The 20,564-nt window shown below is 43.7% G+C and overlaps 4 protein-coding genes and 1 pseudogene across 5 annotated transcripts; 1 reads left to right on the forward strand and 4 right to left on the reverse strand.

The window, feature by feature from the left end:
* Positions 1-2: 2 nt before the first annotated feature.
* Positions 3-2,879, reverse strand: LOC133913365 (TIP41-like protein). Its single transcript, XM_062356496.1, has 8 exons — positions 2,659-2,879; positions 1,933-2,118; positions 1,476-1,566; positions 1,234-1,341; positions 1,106-1,165; positions 962-1,003; positions 416-550; positions 3-324 (listed from the first exon to the last, which is right to left on the reverse strand). The coding sequence occupies exons 1-8, from the start codon at positions 2,802-2,804 to the stop codon at positions 220-222; spliced, it is 873 nt and encodes a 290-aa protein (XP_062212480.1). The 5' UTR covers positions 2,805-2,879; the 3' UTR covers positions 3-219.
* A 409-nt stretch (positions 2,880-3,288) lies between these two features.
* LOC133911252 (uncharacterized) lies at positions 3,289-9,102 on the reverse strand (annotated as a pseudogene).
* A 1,945-nt stretch (positions 9,103-11,047) lies between these two features.
* Positions 11,048-15,007, forward strand: LOC133911253 (uncharacterized). Of its 2 annotated transcripts, XM_062353452.1 has the most exons (8): positions 11,052-11,785; positions 13,322-13,408; positions 13,487-13,531; positions 13,622-13,717; positions 13,852-13,953; positions 14,232-14,318; positions 14,524-14,591; positions 14,698-15,007. In XM_062353452.1, the coding sequence occupies exons 1-8, from the start codon at positions 11,228-11,230 to the stop codon at positions 14,780-14,782; spliced, it is 1,128 nt and encodes a 375-aa protein (XP_062209436.1). In that variant the 5' UTR covers positions 11,052-11,227; the 3' UTR covers positions 14,783-15,007. The 2 variants fall into 2 exon arrangements, with proteins under 2 accessions (XP_062209437.1, XP_062209436.1); XM_062353453.1 differs by lacking the exon at positions 13,622-13,717 and having other exon boundaries at positions 11,048-11,785.
* Positions 15,008-16,308: 1,301 nt separating this feature from the next.
* Positions 16,309-17,242, reverse strand: LOC133911255 (peamaclein-like). Its single transcript, XM_062353454.1, has 2 exons — positions 16,888-17,242; positions 16,309-16,736 (listed from the first exon to the last, which is right to left on the reverse strand). Exons 1-2 carry the CDS (start codon positions 16,982-16,984, stop codon positions 16,543-16,545), a joined length of 291 nt encoding a protein of 96 aa, XP_062209438.1. The 5' UTR covers positions 16,985-17,242; the 3' UTR covers positions 16,309-16,542.
* Positions 17,243-18,467: 1,225 nt separating this feature from the next.
* Positions 18,468-20,434, reverse strand: LOC133913367 (upstream activation factor subunit UAF30). Its single transcript, XM_062356498.1, has 2 exons — positions 19,793-20,434; positions 18,468-18,847 (listed from the first exon to the last, which is right to left on the reverse strand). The coding sequence occupies exons 1-2, from the start codon at positions 20,111-20,113 to the stop codon at positions 18,728-18,730; spliced, it is 441 nt and encodes a 146-aa protein (XP_062212482.1). The 5' UTR covers positions 20,114-20,434; the 3' UTR covers positions 18,468-18,727.
* Between the last annotated feature and the right edge of the window lie 130 nt (positions 20,435-20,564).

Raw genomic sequence — 20,564 nt, forward strand, 5'->3', positions numbered from 1 at the left:
GCTTCTCGTAAGGATATATAAATCTCATCAAATGTAATTCAAGCATGAAGAGACTGCCAGTCTTGCGGTGAAATCTCATGTTTGTCTACGGTGATTTATGACAATAATTTTGATCATGTTAAAATGCAACATAAACGTGCCTCTACAACATGTGGCAAACAAAAGAGGCCACAGTCGAACACTCATGATGTACATATATGGTAAAGATGCGTTGGCGGGTCAGTTGGGTATTTTCAGCTTCTGGGTCTTCTGCATCACAATCGGAAGCTTCTGAGCAACAAGATTCGGGTCTGCGTATGCCGCAGAGTCAGAAGGATATCCTTTCTGCATTAGAAAAGGGATAAGAGATGAATATGTTTCAACATGGTCGACATGACCTTATGCAAAGTAGGTGCTTGGTTGAGTGTTAGCATACTGCAGTCAAACTAGCAAATGTTGCTTCCCTCCAGCAGCATTCGCGGAGTACCACAGGTTTTGCTTCATCGCTATTTCCAAAAGAACAATATATCCGAGTATCCCTTAATCTCATAAGTACACCATCAACTCTAAGCTGTTAACATGAAGGGCAATAATTAGTAGGGCTAAGCCGGTGGTCTATGTCAAAAAGTGTCTCGAAATGCAATAGATGTTAAACATTTGCATTTGAAACATGCAGAAACATTGACATTGTATTTCCAAGCAACTGCCCAGAGATGCCCCTTCAAAATTTATATTGTCCAAATTTCGAAGGAAGCAATGTAAGGTCCAATTCAACAAGTAAACCAATTTATTGCCCTTTCTTCCCATGCTTTCTAGAGAAACCTGGCTTATGAAGAACATTGGTTGGAGCCAACCAATTGGATTACTACTAGATCTTCTAAGAGGGTTTCCGTACGAATATAGGATATATATGCATTATCCTTGTATATTATCTTCACATTAAAGTGACATCAAGTCTAAAAAATGAGGCAGTAGATCTTACCCAAAAACGCAAGAGCAGAAACCAACCGGTCGGCATTACCCTCTACATGCACGCAACCAAAGATCATATCAAATGCGTGGAACTAAACATCAATGTTGAGATACAAAAATCCAGTTAAAATAAGGACAATTAGGAAACACTTACCACCCGCACTGTAAGGAATGAAATACCATTGTCAGCTAACTCATCTTCATACAAGATAACCTAAATACATCCTGTCAGGGGTAAACCATATAGATCAACCATGAACCATTTACTATTCCATTTCATACCTCATCATAGAAAAGAATTGGTTCTTTGGCTGAAAGGGCAACAAGGTCAATCCGGTCATCGGTATCCTCCCAATGTAAGGTGCTACATCCATCTAAACTTGCTTGCATCTGGAAAAGAAAAGTACATTAAATAAAGATATTTGTTTTATTGTGGTACACACTAGTAGGAGGAGTAAATGGGCCAAGGGAAACAAAAGGGAATTTGACAAATTAGGTGAAATTAATAGACATCAGGTCCATACAGTGCCTGGCTTCAGAACTACATCATCACTCCCGCTGTATGGTGTTGTGAATGTATAGTCATAATCAAGTATCACCTGATCAGAAGGCTTACTGCAAAACACAAAAACAATTATATGGAGATGCTCTTAGCTTTTGATTAATAACCTAAAAAATTGATGCATGGATTTTTTTTTCAAGGGCATCTCCTAAAGAACCAACAGTTACATTGTCTTAAACCCTTTCAGTAAAGACCAAAATAAACACATACACATCTAAAAAATTGCACCATTCAACTTCTCTTGAAATAATGCATAACACAAACAAAAGCAAAATAACACATTTGTACTTCTAACCAAGACTTCAAACTGAGATAAATCATAATGATTTGAAATAAAGGTGATGTCAAGCTAATACAATATATTCCACTAGAGTGTTTTCTAGTATGTTGAGTAAAGAAAAAGTACAGTTATAGAGAACCTTCTGAACTTCCATTTTGCTGCAGCAGGAACCTCAACAGGTGGCAATGCCTCTTTTTTCCATGCCTTGAGTGCATCAAGTGCATTGAAATGCAATTTGATGCCAGTTTGAATATGTTGAAGGGACAAGAAACTCTCTCCAAAAACCATCTCAGGTAAATGTGTTGTTTGAAGTTCATATTCAAAGCTGAAAAGGAACATAAAGACATTATATGGCAATTTGCAACTTAACATTAACTTTCTCTACCAGTAAGATTCATTTATTATTCATACAAAATCCTTCTGAACGCGGAACGATCTACTACCAGTGGACAGAACCAATACTACGTAGCAAGCATTGTGTACTTTTTAGCATCCTTTAAAAGGGCAGTGATTAAAAAATTAACTTGAAATGAACGAGAAATTTCTGACTGAATGTAGCAACAGAAATATTGATATACTGAAACTTTTAGTTAATTGCTGATTATCGCTAAAGAGATCACGGAGGATTCATAATTCAAATATCACGTACAGATCTGCACCATGTGATAGCCAAATGGCATGGCAACCACAGCACAACAAACGTGACTACCGTGAACGATGAGCGAAAAAAACAAATAGACACAAATTAATCAAACACCATCCAAGACTTCTACTGAACCCAAGTCTAAGATCCCGGTCCTCTACTTGGACGAATCAAAAGAACGGAGAACGGAAGAGCTAGGGTTTACGGTGGGGTGACTCGTACAGTTGGAGTGAGGCGGCGTTGAGGATGGGGCCCTTGTGGGACTGGATGACCCACCCCTTCACCCGCACGCCGCCGGGGATCGCCTCCGCGCCCGCCGCCTTCAGCTCCGCCGCCGTCGGGCCCTCCCACGCCGCGGCCGTAGCCATCTCCCCGTCGTTTGCTTCGCTAGGCTGCGTGATTTTTGGGGCTTTCGGCTGGTCGCTCGCTCCAAGCTGGTTATCGCAATACTGCCTCTTTGTACAGCTGCGCTTGGCAGTTGTTCGTTGACCGTCCGATTGAGTTTGGATGGCTCAGATTCACTGCTACACATATCCGCCACAGTGCTGGAACAAGCGAGCTACAGTTTCGAATGCACGAATTCATACAGAACTAACATATTTCTAGAATTTATAACCGATTTGGTGTCTAAACTTAGCCAAAATAGCCAATTCAGTCCAGATCAAAATTCGCGCACTCGCATATTCCCATGTAACCGATTCGGTGTCTAAACTTCGCCAAAATAGCCAATTGTGCAAAAAAAGTTGACTATTTTTCAGCATGTATGATGCTCCGTGTAACAGTACAAGCTACGGCAGGATAATCAGAGGGAAATATCCACTGTTGAAATCTCATGCGTAATCAGAATGGCAGCGTGTACAGTTCATTGTTACAGGAGTACAGGATACCCACCACTCGAGCTGATCCTAGTCAAACTTAAAATGCTCAAAACACCATTGACCAACTCAATACCTCGCATTGTCTATTGTCACACAAAAGTAACGAAAATTAGTACACAGGGGGAGTTTATCAAAGTAAACAGATAACATTACAAGTTACAACTTTACATTTAGCACAAGATTGGTAAAAAAATGCATCATGCGCTCCTCGTTCTGCTCCCAACTCCTCTGATACTCCTCGACTGCAATCCACAGAGCGACGCATTCAGCATATGAGACTTGTAATAGTACTTATATGCACATCCATCCTTTAACTGTCAATATGGGGTACTAGGCAAAACATCTTCAGAAATAGGCAAAATGTTGCACAAGTCTCTATCAGTTAGTTTTAAAATTCAGTGCGGTCATGTCCATTCTCGTATATAGGATGCACCATCTTGATAAGGTTAACTTACTGGTTAGCTGGCTGTTATCTTCTAATGAATCCGTAGCTGGGGCAACAAAATGAAGCCGCCAATCCATCATACATAATTAAAGTCCAAGGCTCTTGTAAACTTAGAAGCTGGTGGAATACACACACAAACAGTATTAATATATTGCATATAACCTTACCTTACCTTCCCCGTTAAGCTATACAGAGAACAAAGAAATTACTTTTGATAGTCTCTCCTTGAAATCCTCCCATTTCTTCTTTTTCCATCCCAATGTGCAAGCACCCAGATGGAAACCATGTATTTTGTCCAGAGCTGTAACCAAGAAAAAAATTGTTGCATGCAAATCATCTCATGAGTTTCAATGAGCACTTGCATACAACTTCAGTGTCATAAACCGAGGGTGAATGGGTGAAAACAATGAAGTGAACCTACCCTCGCATATTTTCACAATGAAACCTTCAGCAGTTGTGACCATACCACCCAACGTTCCACTTGCAAGCTCCATTCAAGTTCAGGTACTTCCACGCTAGCTGAACCTGACTGGAACAAAAAAATGCCAAATGAAGAAAGTCGTATTTTCGAAGATGGATCCAAACAGGCAAACAAGTTCCTTAGTCGAGACACTACTGATGCGAGTATGCAATTCCTAGAAAACCAAAACCACAGATTATCTGGTGTTGTGGAAAAGTTAAAGAGCTGCAAGATTCTGAAATTGCACACTAGAGACGAAAGAGCCCAAAAATAAAGCAAGAAAGAAAAGCTACTTGACATTTTCAGCATACAGTAAGATTATGAAGGTTTAGGAAGTTTCAAATCAAATATATTTGACAGCACATCAGGCCATTGATGTCAGATAATCACAAGTTGAAGAAGAATTATGAGGCCAAGATGAAACATCACTAATATTCCCCACCCTAGTCATATGTCCATCAACTCACGCATAGGCATGGAAATTTAAAAAATAAAGTGCACGCTGGAAAAAAAAGGGAAACTCCTGACCTTTATGACATCACGAATAAGATCTTTTTCATTTTGAACACGTAGAGTAATTCTCTTTCCTTTAGCTGGAATTACACCACCAGTCTTCAACTGAAAGAAAAACATTTTTTAGCTCACATGAACGTCAAAGGGTACCAGTCAGATTTTTTTTAAAAAAAAATCCCAGGTAAGAAACTGAAACTGACCTCTGAGTTGCAATAACCACACATGTCACATGTTATCGCCATAACAATCACCTCCCTGAAATATGGGATTTCTACCAAAATTAGGATCAAATACTTACTACTTGCAGCATTAAGCAAGAACAAGGAATCACTAAAAAGTTGTGCCCTTCTTCAAAAAAAAAAAAGTTTTGTACCCATATTCAGAAACCCAATCAAAGGGTTACAGCTATGATGTAGGATCCTGAAGACTTGATGAGTTCCTGTCAGAATGTGCAATAAACCCAGTAAAGCCATGCTTATTTTAAATGGTGTAAAGCTATAAACCATAACTCAGGCACCCAACACCAGCTAGGAACCGTCAAGAAAAGACGTGTGCTTTGTTTATTGCCAGTATAACCCACCCAAACTGATAATACTCACCGGTTCAAATGTGAAACACCATACTTAAATCGAACAGCAAAGGTTAGATCTTAATAGAACAGCCCAGGCCATATATCAGGAATATCACTGACTCTGATATACACCTAGGATTGAACCTCTTGATAGTGGCCTGGATTTCCAACAAACTGTCACTTAACAAAATCTTGCATCCTACCTAGACTTCCGACAATTGGCAAACCATCACAAATTTTCCAATGAACGGTTTCTACTATGAAGTAGTACATGCAAAATGCAAGGTACAGGAGGAGAGGCAGCATAACTCTTCTGACTGAAGTTACGAGATATCTTTGGGGTTTTCTTTTTCTGATACAACAGAATTGATCACACAATGAAACAAGCGTAACCAAGATACCACATATACTCAAGGACCAAGTTTGATCACACAGATAATGAAGTGGTACAGACATTATATGCACTCTATTTCTAAATGATTCCACATGGAAATGATGAATGTAAGGAAAAAAGGATACTTGTAGCAAAGAAACGAGTGACACACTCAGTTCCACAGGCCCCAGATGTTGATGGAAAAGTATCAACCTGTCCAAGTGAAATTTGTAAGGTACAAATGGACATAATATTTTTTTTTTGAAAGGGCAAATGAACATTGATGAGATCAGTGCCAACAACCAAGCAGATATACCTCTTCCGGTGCTGAATATCTACACAGCGCTGCAGCAACTTCATCAGGGTTTCCCTGACTTATAGCACGACGATCTGCAACAGCTCCAACTGAACCATGGGTCTCCCTTCGCGACCCAACAGAATTGGATTCCATTGCTGAAGCAGACAGAACAGACTCTCCATGTTGTTCTGGTGGTGGTTCAGCAAGAAAACCAAGTGCTGCTTGTTGTTCACGTGTCCTTTCATAGAATTTCACAGATAACAAAGGATCTGGTGACGGAGCATGCCTGTGGATTTATGAAGATTAATCAATATATGTCGAATTAAAAGAACCACATGCATGGGGGAGCTAACAAAAAAATCCCGACTATTACAGTTTTCTTATCTTCCTATGTACAATACCAGATGTAGCCATTACATAGTAGGGCACTCTATGTAACTCACATCACTACAGGTTAAGTGGAAAAACAATATTATCATAATGAAGGAGAACCCAAGTAGTTCAAACATTTGTACTGTGAGAACAATCTCTTGCCTATCAAAACAAATCTAAAAGTCTTATAGATTCTAAATCTTGAATAATAAGAATTCTGAGGGATACAAAAACTCTTACAGGTTCTCAATGAAGCTGTTTCCTGCAGGATCATCAAGAATAAAGGTAAAAGCACCTTCTCCTGACCCAAGAGATCTCAATTTTAGTAAAAAATTATCAATGTCTTCAGCCTTTTGAGGATCCACTTTCTGCAGGAGACAATTAATACATTACAACACAGCATAATTCAAATTCCAAAAGCTAAGCATACTGCATACAAGTCCCAAGATTCACCTTTCTTTCATTTTGAAGAGCCTGGAGCTCATCCACAGCTCGCATAATAACCCCTTCCACCTAATTTATGAGGTAAAGAAGTAAGCACGCTAGTAGCAAAAGGAAAGAAAATATAGAAAGGAACCGTTTCATCACAAAATGTATACAGAAAGGAATGAAGCATACAGTAGAAAGTGTCCCACGTTGAGCTTCTGGAGGGATCTCAAAGTCCAGTTCCGGAATCTGTCGATGAGTAATATGAAAAGTTACAAAAGTGGCGTACAATGTGTATTTATTGTAAATGTATCAACAAGCACAGATATCATCATACCTTGATAGTCGCTGAATCAGATTCCATGTTGCTATCAAGATTACCAGACCAGTTCATATTGCACAGACCATTAAACAGATTAACCTTTAACCCACCCAACTCGACAGCACGACTAAGCATTTCTACTCAGGATACCCAAACTACAACACATGCGACAAGGATAATCATGGAAGAATCTAGTAAACCCTAGCAATATGATTCATATTGTCAAACATGCAATAAAAGTAAAAAACACTTTTCCTACAGCAAGTTCGATATGATCAAGGACACTTGCCTTTAATAGCGGATTGCTCAAACTCCTCAAATGCCTGGTCTTGAAGATTTACGAACTGCTCGCCTCCTAATGCATTCACGAATACCGAAAATAAGCAACCACAAACATCTAAGAATAGTATACCAAACAGTAGCAAAGTATTATAAAAAGCATACTAACAGAAAGTACATGTTGCTACGATCGCGTGAGTGCAAGAATCGTCTAAAACAGAGCTATGATGAAAAAGTTATAAATGTTTGAAGTTATAGGGATCTTTCTGTAAAAGGGTCAGGACTATTTGGTAAAAATAGAAAAGTTTAAGGGCCATATAAATAAAATAAAGTTACATGGGCCTAAATGTAAAATAATATTACTGACAAGGGTCTTTTTGTGAAAGCAGAAAAGCCTAGGGATTAAATTGTAAATATACCTAATTTCAGATAATACTAGGATTTATTTTTGTACTTAAAACCCTAGTTATTGCGTAATGCTGATGTCATCGTTGACTGAGACTGCTGACTGAGCTTAGGGTGCTGACGTGGCGTTTACATGGCTGCTAACTAGGACAGTGGACCGGCATAATGGACTTGCTCCACTGGTCTATGGTGGACCGATTACACAAATAAAAGGGTAAGTGATTTTGGCCATAGGTTTTAGATCGAACGACTCAGGGAGATTGGGGGGATCAGCGGCTGACGGTGACTGAAGGATGGGGACGTCGCCTCGGGCCTTGCTGGAGCATCACCGATGTCACGTGTGGTCACACTATGAGTTACCAAACATGACGGGAAATGACACAAAACAGAGAGGGGACGACGGGGATCTCACCGAGGGCTTTGCGCACGCTGAGGAGGGCTCAGGGACGACGAGATGGTGACGACGGGTGGGAGCTCGACTGGAATGGTCGTGCGATAGCGTAGAGAGAAATATGAGAGTTGGTGAGGCTTGCTAGAGATCTTGCGAGGCTAAAAAGACGGTCAGCGAACCTCGAGGCGCAACGGGGCAAGCTAGTGACAGTGCGAGGCAGCGGTGCTCACCGAAGCACAATGTGGGCTATCCTGCGGCGACGGAGCAACGAAGAAGGTTCCTCGTGCTCATGCGAAGCCGGTGGCAGCCTCAGACATGCCGAGGAGGGCTCGGCTACGGCGGTCTTTGAGCGGCCGAGCTTCGGGTGGCAACAATGGCGGCTCGGTGACGACGAGCTCGGGCGGCAAGTTGAGGGGAAAAAGAGAGGGCGGCGGGGTTGGGTGGCTTTATAGAGATGAGGGAGGACGACAATTGTGGGTTTGAGGTCATTGGGTGCGACAGACGTGGGGGGTGGTGGTTTCGACCGACGGTTGTGCACGCGATGAGAAGAGGGGATGACAGGTAGGGCCTACATGTTAGTGAGAGGAAGAGGGGAACGGGAGTAGCGAGCTGGACTAAGCCACACGCGTAGGGAGATGGGCTGGCCTGACGGGAAAACGAAATGGGCGTTACACAGGGTCAGTAGCAGCCTAGTGGTGCCCTAGCCACGACAAAAGCACAGGTCTCAGGACCCGCAACACCCAGCCCGAACCGAACAGGACAGAAGCACGAAAATAAGAGGTAAAGTACGGGGGCACTCACGTTCTCGCCGCAGCGCATGCAGAGGGACTCAATCTCGTGCAGCGGCGTGGTGTACGCCTCCTCGTCGCTAGCCGCCGCCACCGTTGACTCCGCCGCGGAATGAAGGTCCACCACCACGTGTCCGTCCTCTCCTGAGCTCGCCATGGCAGCTTGAGATCGGTGTGGGTTGCAGCGCTCGAGGAGAGGATAAGCTTCCTTGGAGCTTCTCGCGATCGCTTCGCTGTGGTTTGCGGGAGTTCGTTCGGCTTCGTTTTGGCGGCTTCGCGTCGCGGCGGGAAGGGAAGGGAAGGGAATGGGGGAGACGGACGGAGAGGGAGTGACCGAGGAGTCCCTGGAAACAGCTGGGCGGACATAGGCTGAGCTGTTGAAAAGGATGAGGTTTACTGCATCCCAATTAGTTGTGGTATTTGGATCTAATGACTTTTCAACAGCATGCATCTCCTTCCTTTTCCAAAAAAAACATTCATCTCTTTTTAATTTTCAGAATAAAGATTTTCTATAGACCAAAAAAGAATAAAGTTAGTCAAGAGGAATCAGCAAATAGTTATTTCTTTTTAGGGCAAACGTGAGCTTTATTGATTAAGGAGAAACATTACAATCAAGATAAATCACCTGGGTAATATAAGTAGGCGCTTGTCTCAACCAGACAATAGTATGTACTTTTTGCTAGCTAATTGTGCTAACAAATGCATCGAATTGTTCCGCTTACGTTTAACCTGGACTATTTCTACCTCCTGGTATCATTCGCCAAAAAATAAAAAAATAAAAAAATAAAAAATCTCCTGGTATACTTGCACAGCTCTTTCACCTCCTTGATGTAAAAAACAATAATATCCGATCAGTCTTCCCTTCTCTTGGCGTACGCAGTGCAGTCACCACTCTGGAGCAGTTCGATTCAAGGATCACTGGACCATGTATCCATTGTGATGCCAGCATGAGTCCCTCCACGCATGCTGTATTTTCACTTCAGCAGGAATTAGCAAAGAGTTCTTAACAAACTAGATTTACGACGCAGGACATCACAACAAAAACCAGTCCTTACGACAAAACACCAAGAAATGCAATTACACATAAAGAAGATAAAAAAGGTAGCAAAAGTCTGAAATCGCCGAGCTGCAGAATACCTTGGACCATGTCTCTTGAAGTTAACCATGCGCGTAAAAGATGAACAACCAGCGATGGTCATTGAAAGGCAAGTTGAGAGGGGAATGCAAACGTTTACATGCTAAGAATGCGTTTGAAATTGCCATGGCTTTACATAATGTCGCTTGCTCTAGTACAGTACTAGTTTTTAGATAATATAAGTATAATTCATAACCTTTACATCAGCAAGACGTAGAACGTCATAGATACATCTAGTATAGTACCGCTAGTACATCTCTGTAACTAACATACTCCCTTAGTTTTTAATAACCGACTCTGTTGACTCTAAGCATCCATATCCATGTTTGGATGTCAATTTTTTACAAATGTACATGTAAATCATTCTAAGTATTATATACCTTAAAAATTATTAGTGGTCAAAATTGAAACAGAACAGCATAATCACACTGTGACCATTATTTAAAAATGGAAGGAGTATCTTAATTTTCTATCACAACATAGACAGTTATAGAGAGATCTAGTGATGGAACAGCCGATCTGTGGGCTAAACATGCCATCCGATCTATAGGTTGATCCCTACAGGACCAGTATGGGCTGTGAATAGGAGAGGATAGGATCGAATCAATCATTTACCACAAAAGGGCTGATCTGGGTTAAGTTCTACTATATGTAGCATATTGGAATTATTAGAGTACATCTCATAGGTTGTAATAAAAGTAGTAGTCATGGACAGGTGGAATGACTTGAAGATGTGTTAGCCCTTGATCTCAAATGGGTTAAGATAGGATTAGGATTGGATCCACCTCATCTACAAAGCTAAAGTAAAGCTGAATAAGGATTGTACCCTTCTTAAATTTTGTAGGGCTAGAGTGGAATAATGGTTGAGCTTTGACCCATTATCAGGCCTAGCCGCTTACGGCACATTGCTTGCCGGATACCAGCTGACCGCGGACGGGCCGGCGACCTCCAGAATCAATCGCCGATTGCGCCGTTTGGCACCAGCAAAATATCAACTTGGCCTCGAAGAGCCGCTTCTCCGTGGGCCATGGCAGCCAAAACCCCACCCATCCGGCAGCCATTTCCCTAGCTAAAACCCTACTCAAGATCAGCTTCAGTCCAGTCCCCACCAACCTCATCCCTCGCCGCCGCCACAATGCAGGCGGCCGGCGCCGTCCGCCACCCGCACCTCCTCGCGCCGTCCCCGGGCCGCGCGCGGCACCACCGGCGCGCCCCCGCTACCGTACGCATGGCGCTGCGCGAGGACGGGCCCTCCGTGGCCATCGTGGGCGTCACGGGCGCGGTGGGCCAGGAGTTCCTGCGCGTCATCTCCGACCGGGACTTCCCCTACCGCAGCCTCCGCCTCCTCGCCAGCGAGCGGTCCGCAGGGAAGAGCCTGTCCTTCGAGGACCACGAGTACACCGTCCAGGACCTCGCGGCGCCCGGGGCGTTCGACGGCGTCGACATCGCGCTCTTCAGCGCAGGCGGGGGCGTCAGTCGGAAATACGCGCCCGCAGCCGTCGCCAGCGGCGCCGTCGTGGTGGACAACAGCTCGGCGTTCCGGATGGACCCCGAGGTGCCGCTCGTGATCCCCGAGGTCAACCCCGAGGCCATGGCGAACGTCCGGCTGGGGCAGGGTGCTATTGTGGCGAATCCGAATTGCTCTACCATCATCTGCCTCATGGCTGCCACGCCGCTCCATCGCCACGCCAAGGTACTACCTTTTGGCATTTGGGATGACAAAAGCGCCATCTTTTAATCTGCTAGCTGCTTTTATTAGATTTCTTAAAGGCCATAACTTTAAAGGAAGGGATCGTTGATATCACTTTGATATTAGATACATGAAACCGACACTAATCTTATCTTTGGATTGATATCTGGAAACCAAATAGAAGAATCGGTTTGTGTAACCAAATATTGGTGTATCTGATTTGAGTTCTTTTAATTGGGATTTGGGCTTGATGATCTATGTAGCACTGATACGGATACGTGTATCGTATCGGGCTGATGCGGATACGCCATTTTCCCCAAAAACTCGATACGCGCTTTACTATTTTTTTAAAAATAATTAATATGGTGCATATAATAATACCAGGAAAATAAAATTAGAGAAAATATGTTGTGCAACTAATTTTGTATTGCAACTACTATTTTTTTCACATTCATGATTGGTCCACATAAATCTACGAGCAAATGCATCACATGTTTATAATAAGAAAAAAAGAATAGAAAAGAAAAAAGAAAAAAAGATTAGATGTATTAGGCTGGCATTTTTCAGCCCATCTAGGCACAACAATCGGCCCATCCCTTGCCCTAACTAACACCCCTACCCCACTCTCAAGTTCTCACGCCTCTCCTCCATGCCTCTACTTCTAGACGCCGCTGCCTCTCCTTCCACCCGCCGCCTCTCCTCCCTGCCGCCGCCTAACGCCCCCGCCGTCGCTCCCACCTCCACCTCCTCTCCCCCGCAGCTGCCTCCACCACCTCGCCCCCGTCGCCGCTGCTCCCGCCTCTGCCTCCTCGCCCCCGTGTTGTCTCCACCTCCTCGCCCCAGCTGCCGCCTCCGCCCTTGCCGTCGCCTCAGCCTCTCCCCTGTCACTGCCTCCTCCTCTCCCCCCTCCGCCGCCGTCATCTCCTCCTCTCCCCAAGGCTTGGGTTGGGCCATATCGGAGATGTATCGACCAAGTATCCTGCCCGTATCCGATTTTTGTTTTTTTCCCAATACGCGACCGATATGTATTCTAGCCATATTGGAGCCGTATCCGTATGGATACCATATCCGATATGGATACGCTCGATCAAGGGCGTATTGGTGTTTTGTAGTTGATGATAAAGATCGTGTTACCATTTGATAACATTACAATCACTTTTAACAGCTAATATGTGGCTGTTTTTGTGAATCTTCAATCTTGCACTAAAATAGATTTAGCCAACAAAGGTGCGCATCATTCATTCTTTTATATTTCACAGGCACATGAAATGCTTGTATTCTGCATTTGTCAGAAGAATTTTATGCATTCCTTTTGAATGATGATGTCACAACTTGTGTTTTTTTTTGGGTCAGATATAGTTATCCGTATCTCTGTGTTCAATTCTGCTGGAGTTGGTAACACGTTTCTATCGTGTGAGCTACAGTATTTTTGTAACATGCTTTCTGCTAATTGACGATTGGTTAAGCACATTTGGTTTGCATGTTGAGTGCACTGCAGAATCAAAGTAATGGCAATCTGTTGATTCATGGATGTGACAGGTGGTAAGGATGGTTGTCAGCACATACCAAGCAGCAAGTGGTGCTGGTGCTGCGGCAATGGAAGAACTTAAACTGCAGACTCAGGAGGTACATTTTTTTCTTCTCTATGTTGCTCTATCCAGTTATGTTGATTATTTGGTTACACGCTCAATGTTATACACTTAGGTCTTGGAAGGGAAGGTCCCAACATGCAACATTTTCAAACAACAGGTTTGTCCGGCTTACAACTTACATTATCCTGAACACATATCAAATTAATTTTAGTCATGAGCTCGCTGAATGCCTTTGTCCCTTGTACAGTATGCTTTTAATATATTTTCGCACAATGCACCAATTCTTGAAAATGGCTATAATGAGGAAGAAATGAAAATGGTGAAGGAGACCATAAAAATCTGGGTAAGTGAAATGATTGTCCATGGGCCCATTGATTTGAATAGTATCCTAGAAAGTTTGTTGATTAATCTCTGTCAAATTTCTCTCATCGTGAGTAAATATAAATGCCTCCTAACTTTATGCTCCTCTGTTCCTAGAATGACAAGGATGTGAAAGTAACTGCCACCTGCGTACGGGTTCCAGTGATGCGTGCGCATGCTGAAAGTGTCAATCTACAGTTTGAAAAGCCACTTGATGAGGTTAGTATCTGTATGTTATGTGCTAGTTAGCATAATTTTTTTTTTCTGTTTGTGGCAATATATTATTGGTGTAGTATTATTCTCATTGTCTGCACTAAGTGGATTATTCCTTGGTACCTGCCACTTTGTCATCTAGGTAGGTCAGTCATTTCATTCGAATTTGAGAACGTGGCAGAAATACAAATTGATGCATGCACCGACTAGTTAAGGCTTATGTTGGTTATATTTATGTTGTAGTACTTGTGCAACTTCTGAACTTGTGCCCATGTACTCTGAAGGATACTGCAAGAGAAATTTTGAGAGCAGCTCCTGGTGTTACCATTGTTGATGACCGTGCTGCCAATCGCTTTCCTACACCTCTTGAGGTAACTGGATATTGTTTTATTTCTAGATGAGCATCTTATAACCAGAATTTTCATTATTTTGGTTCATGCCCTTCAATCTAAGAGTATAGGAGATACCATTGCACATCATCATTACTCACACTCATATCATCTACAGAGCTGCACTGTTCCAGGGGGAAAAGTTCATCTAATGATTTTACTAAAGAAAAGCAACCTTCAATTTCAGGTATCAGATAAAGATGATGTAGCAGTGGGTAGAATTCGTCAGGACTTGTCACAAGATGATAACCAAGGGTATTTTGTGTAACAGTTACAGTTAACAGAAGCATTCTATCGTTGTACACTACTTGTATTTCAAATTGGACCATTATATTGGAACTAATCAGCTACACAATGGCAGGTTGGACATATTCGTATGTGGTGATCAGATACGTAAAGGTGCCGCGCTTAATGCTGTTCAGATTGCTGAAATGCTACTTAAGTGATTTCCCTTTTGTATTTCTCTCCTTGTTCCTAATTGTTCTAGCCATTGCTGGACTGTTGTACTATGGTTAGTTTGAGCTCAATTTTGGTCGCCTATTCTGTAAACTATCGATCTAATGGAATACTTGTGAGATGTGTTTGAGTTATCTGTTGCACATAAAAATGCAGCCAGAAGTTGGGAAATGAAGGGACCAAAGGCCCAGCTGAGCATTATCCTTTAAAGATTATATTTGTTCAGATTTTGCTTTAGATTCGTCTAACGCTCCTCCACAGCCGGGTCCATTGCTAGATTTACACTTTCATGTGCAAACACAGGGTCTGATGTAAGCTGATCCAGAAGCATCTGGTGCGGTTTTTATTGAGAGAAATATGTGTAACAATAACAACAAAAAGTTGGGGAGGAAAAAGTGAATGTGGTTGCATGATGTGGGATGCTGCTGTATTGGAATTGATCTTACATGAACTATGGTTTTCCTACTTCCGTACATGTGAAGGCTATATTTCAACGAGTTTAGGTGGTTTGTTGTCGTCATATTCTTTCCAGCACTAGCTTGTTATAGATATGAATGACATCGGCGAAGTCATATTTACTCTCTTCACTGTTAAAATAGCTTACGTAAGAGGTTGAATGAATGTACTTACCTGCTGCGTCTTGTTTTAACCACGCTTCGTGAGGTTAATCGGGTTCACCTCGAAAAGATTAAGCTTATGTTGTTCAAGAACAAACTGCATTTTAGCAATATAATATAGTGCACTACTGTAAAAATTATTGCAACCATCTAGAAAGTTCGTTCCGTTTTGGGCGCAAGTAGCGATCTTCTAACAAGAGGCCTAGTTGTGACCTGCAACATACATGTCATTTGGTCATGTTGCATCAACCAAAATGTTGTAGTAGAAAACATACCGGCCGAATTCAGTTTTCAGTCTCAACGCATACAAGGTTCAAGTGAAATGTACAAGAAAAAGAAAAGAAAAGAAAAGAAATGCACTATCACCGTGAATTTTTCATCCTATTTAATGCAGCTGTGAATGTCGTTTGTTCAGTAAGAAATCAACCGTGAAATACGGTTTCTAACTATCAGTCTTGTTGCAGTTGACAGTAATTCCCAGGAGCTGTATGGGTAGCGACTTCTTACTGCTCACTGGTAGCAGGCAGTGGGAACAATCAACACTGGATCCCACACTTGCCACTTTGAGCTTGCAGTGCCTAGCTGCAACGCAACCAGGAAGCGAGCAAACTCGGCAAAGACTTCAACTGGAGACTTAATGGCAGCGGTTCAGTGGGGCTGGTGAGAGAAACAAATTGCTGACGCGTCGCAGTCAGTCGGTTCTCGTTTCAGGAGTAACTGAAAGACTGGAGTAGCGCCGACGCATCTGCACGGAGCCACCGACGCTCGTCGCATGCTCAATCATGCCGCCCTGGAGCTGAGCTCTCACAAAGCTTGCATGCCGAAAGCACATTTGCGCAAGCTAAACTCTGCACTCCCAGTAAGCACGATCTCTATCATCTCATCTCCAAAGCCATGGCTTATTGTTACAATACATAACATTATTATCACCTCGACCAATATACATAGTACCACATCAACCCCATGTCCTGTCTCATGTACATGGCAGTAGTAGCTAGAGAAAGCAGAAACTTGAGATGCCAAGCAGAGTACCAGGACACAGATCTGTCCACACACATGACGCACATCCATGGCCTATTGGCCACGGTATACATGCATGTATGTATACTTAGTCTATACGCATGCCTGGGAAATCATGGGCACTTGGGCCGCTTGCGGTCGCCCTCTCCGGTGGTCTTGTCGCGGTAGCAGGGGCACTCGTCCTTGTTCCCGGCCGTCCCCGACGGCACGCAGTTGCAGTCGGCGCAGCAGATCCTGCAGTACTTCAAGCAGTCGTCGTGCCGGCTCGCCTTGGAGCACCTGATCGCGCACTTGCCGTCGCAGAACTCTACCAAAAAGCCAAAAAAAGAACAATTAACAGCAAGAAATCAAATCAGTACTAGCATGTACTCCGCTGCAGCGTTGATTGACACATCAGAACTGGCCAGCTCCAGTGCTATGTTGCTGCCCAGCAAATATAATGCATGTGAACTACTTACGTGCTCCAGCTACGGAGAGTTGGAGGGAAGGTGAGGCCAGGAGGAGGAAGAGGAGGAGAGCCAGGGTGAGGGTGGCGGTGGTGGTGTGAAGCTTCATCCTGTCTGAGATGGCTGGTGCTACTTGTGTGACCTTGTTGAGGCTGGGGGTGGTGGTGAAGTGGGGTGGCGGCTTGGGGTTTTGGGGTGATTTATAGGGCCATCCTTGGCTTTATGTTGAGCGGTGATGTAGCCAGGAGAGGGTAGGTGGGGCTAGCAGCTGGTGCAGTACTAACCTGTGGGCTGTGGCTTGTGTGAGCAGAGTTCACAGAGGCCAGTCCAGGCCAGGGCGTGATGGTGTTGTATGATGAGTTGTGAGGTGGCATTCGAAAGGCAGACCTTTCTTTAAGGGCCAACTGACCATCAGATAATTGTGGCAGTATCACTCAGTAAGTACTGATGCTTGGCATTGATGCCGTATATGCATGGATGCATGCTCAGAGTACAAAGTTAGAAATAAAACAAGCACACAAAGCAGACGATTGCTACCATCCAGGGTAGTCCTTTTGGATTGCAACTGCAAGGCACAAAGACGCGCCACACCATGCCCCGGGGGGGGGGGGGGGGGGGGCTGGATACACTCAGCTCGTGTGCTTTAGGTTGAGTGAATGATATTAAATGAGATTAGACGGATTAGATGAGTACCTGTCTCGTGCTCAGTAATAATTGGTTGTGAGATTTTCTTCTGCGATTAAGAGACTAATCATGCAAGCCCCATCTATTCACGTGATAAGATCACGATCTTAATAATATAAAATATCAACTGACACTTAACACTTGCCGGTATAGACCTCTCTAACAGGTACACTTTGCTCTTTACACCGAAAGCTGCCACACGTACCACTTTATCCGTGGTGTGTTCGTCGCTGATGGCCGCCGTCCTTTTGCTTCTACGAAGGTCGAAGGTTGGATGTATCACCGTCCAACTCCTTGGCTTCGGTCATGTAGCTTTCTTGTTTGATTCGGCTCCTTTGTTGTCTTTGAAATAGAATTATAATTTTATCTAGATCACGGATGTACATTTATATCCACCAGATTACATTAAAATAATATATACAAACAATTATATATATTTTTTAAATTACACACATTTACCGAGTCAGATTCTCCATGCAGCAACCAATCAGAACAGTCGTCCAATTGGCTGCTGTCTGCATGGAGGGTCACTGTAATGGCACGAGCGTCTTGTTGGGCCTAATAGGTTTGGAAGGCTGAGCGGCCAGTTTCAGCCCAACTCAGGTACGAACCAGTCTAAATATGTTTACCAAGTTGGTCGCCTGATTTACTTTGAAGGGTGACTGTATCAGATAAATGCAGTTTTTTACGCCCACAGAAGCGATGTACGATGAAACTTCTAAAACACTACTGTAAAGCAACAATACTTATGCATCATAACAGAAACTGAGATGCACAAGGCAATGCTCAAACTCAAGAGCACTCGTTAACACACAAGCTAACAGCATACGAACTCAAGGTTGTTAAGGCCATGTTTGTTTTTTATTTTCATTGTGGATTCTAGCCTCAAAAGAAAAGGCAAAAACAAATGACCACAATGTAAAAGCTGATTTTACAATTGGATGAAAATAAATCCACATTATAACAATCCATAGCAAAAACATACAAGGCATAAGGACATCCAATGATTAAGGTGACTACCACCAGGGGCACACTAACATTGTATGCAAAGAGCTAGAGCATCCTACGAAGTCGAGCTAACTCAGGCCACCAAAATCAACCAACGCACTCTCTAGAGTCTAGATCAGTAGAAACTATCTAGGCTAACTCATCTCCATCAAGAGGCTTCTCACTTCACAAAGTGGGGGTTGAGAAGCTTGGCGATCTCAAGGAATCCAACACGCTCCCGCCCAGCAAACAGGACCCTCAGCTTCTCATCACAAACGATCACCTTCTTGTCCACAGGATCCTGAAAACAAGGACGAAAGTGTTACAGATGCTAACGTGCAACGCCTGCTGTCAAAATGAGAAATATCTTCCCCGTGATCAAAAGGGAAGTACTGTGAAAAATGAATCAGGGTGGTAGGATGAACTTCATACATTCTGAATTATGAGGAATGCATCTAGTACATAATTAAGCACGTCCCCAAATTTATAGGACATCTGGAGCACAAGCAATCCTTTATGATGAGAAAAAGAACCTCACGTCATTTTTCAATCCCCATAATTAGCTCCACTCTGAGGTTTAACAACTCTATCATACCCAATCCAAAGTCCCAATATATGCATGCGGACATGTGGTGGGTTTGGATTCTATATAAACCTTAGGTTACATGGGCCAACTCATCCTGATCCAAACAATCAAACATTATATCTATCCAAACTCAAATATAGAATTGGGAAGAGGATCTTTCAGACAACAAACAATGCAGGCTCATACAACAGCATAAAAATCCAGAAACCATATGCTGTTCAACAAACATATTCACAAACCACCAACTAGCAGAGAATTACAACTGCATCTCATGAGATCGCCCACCACACACCACAGCAGATGCTACGCTATATATAAGACCACAATGCCACAAACTCCATCTGTTCTCTTTACCCGAATAGTATCATGTACTGACTTAATCGGAAAATGTCATGTATGTATAGACGGCATGATGGAGCATACAAGCTCCTCATTTACTTCATCTACGAATCATTGAACGACAACCAATTACTAAACAATACTGAAACGTTGCAGCGCGTATAGGAACAACGCTACACCGCATCTACTAAAATTTGGCACCTTTCGAAGTAAAATTGACGCATCAGTTCCTGTTAGATGCTACTAAACGTCTCTAATACGCATCCAAACAAGCCACACCAACCGCCACAGATACAGGATAAATAAGTAAGGGTTTCGGACCTGGAGGTTGTGCTGCTTGATGTAGGCCCAGAGGCGCTTGAGGGCCTCGGTGCGGGGGATCTCCGGAACGCCCACGATTTCCTGCAGCGCCGGCGACACGGGCTTCGGCAGGGTGAGGCCGGTCGCCCTCTTCTTCTTCGGGGCCGCCGCCGCCGCCGCCGCCGCCGGGGACTTGGACGAGGCAGCCGCTGCGCGCACGACGGGTGCGGCTACTGCGCGGCGCGGCAGCGCGAAGGAGGCGGTGGTAGCGGCGGCGTGGAGGCGCGGGACCGGGGGCGGGGAGGAGGAAAACAAAACGTTGAGCATGTAGGCGGCCGCCATTTGGGCTCGGTTCTGGTGGTCGGAGCTTGGGGCTTGGTCTGGATAATGGCGATGGGGAGCGAGGGTTTTGGAGATGGCGTTTGTCTCTCTGTGCTGTGGGGCCTGGTACACTGGTAGTATTTTGAAATTGGAAGCTTCTAGCTCTGAGAATCCGAAGAGACGCCTTATAGAAAGGGATCTGTCTTCTTAGAGGGAATGCGTGTTTCCAATGAGGTGCGTGTTAATGTTGTAAATCGTACGTAACTCAACATGGAAGGCGTACTTGGCAGAGAATACTCTCATCACTACAGAAAGCAGATTTCCGATTAAAAAAGAATTAAATGGCCATCTCCTCTTGCGACATCTCCCCAACAAACACACCCTCCACTATGTTCCACTGCTAAATAACTATTTCCCCAGCTCCAGATACTCTCGTCACTACAGAAAGTAAATTTCTGACGAAAAGTTATGT

Source organism: Phragmites australis, chromosome 3 (genome assembly GCF_958298935.1).
Source record: "Phragmites australis chromosome 3, lpPhrAust1.1, whole genome shotgun sequence".
Taxonomy (NCBI): domain Eukaryota; kingdom Viridiplantae; phylum Streptophyta; class Magnoliopsida; order Poales; family Poaceae; genus Phragmites; species Phragmites australis.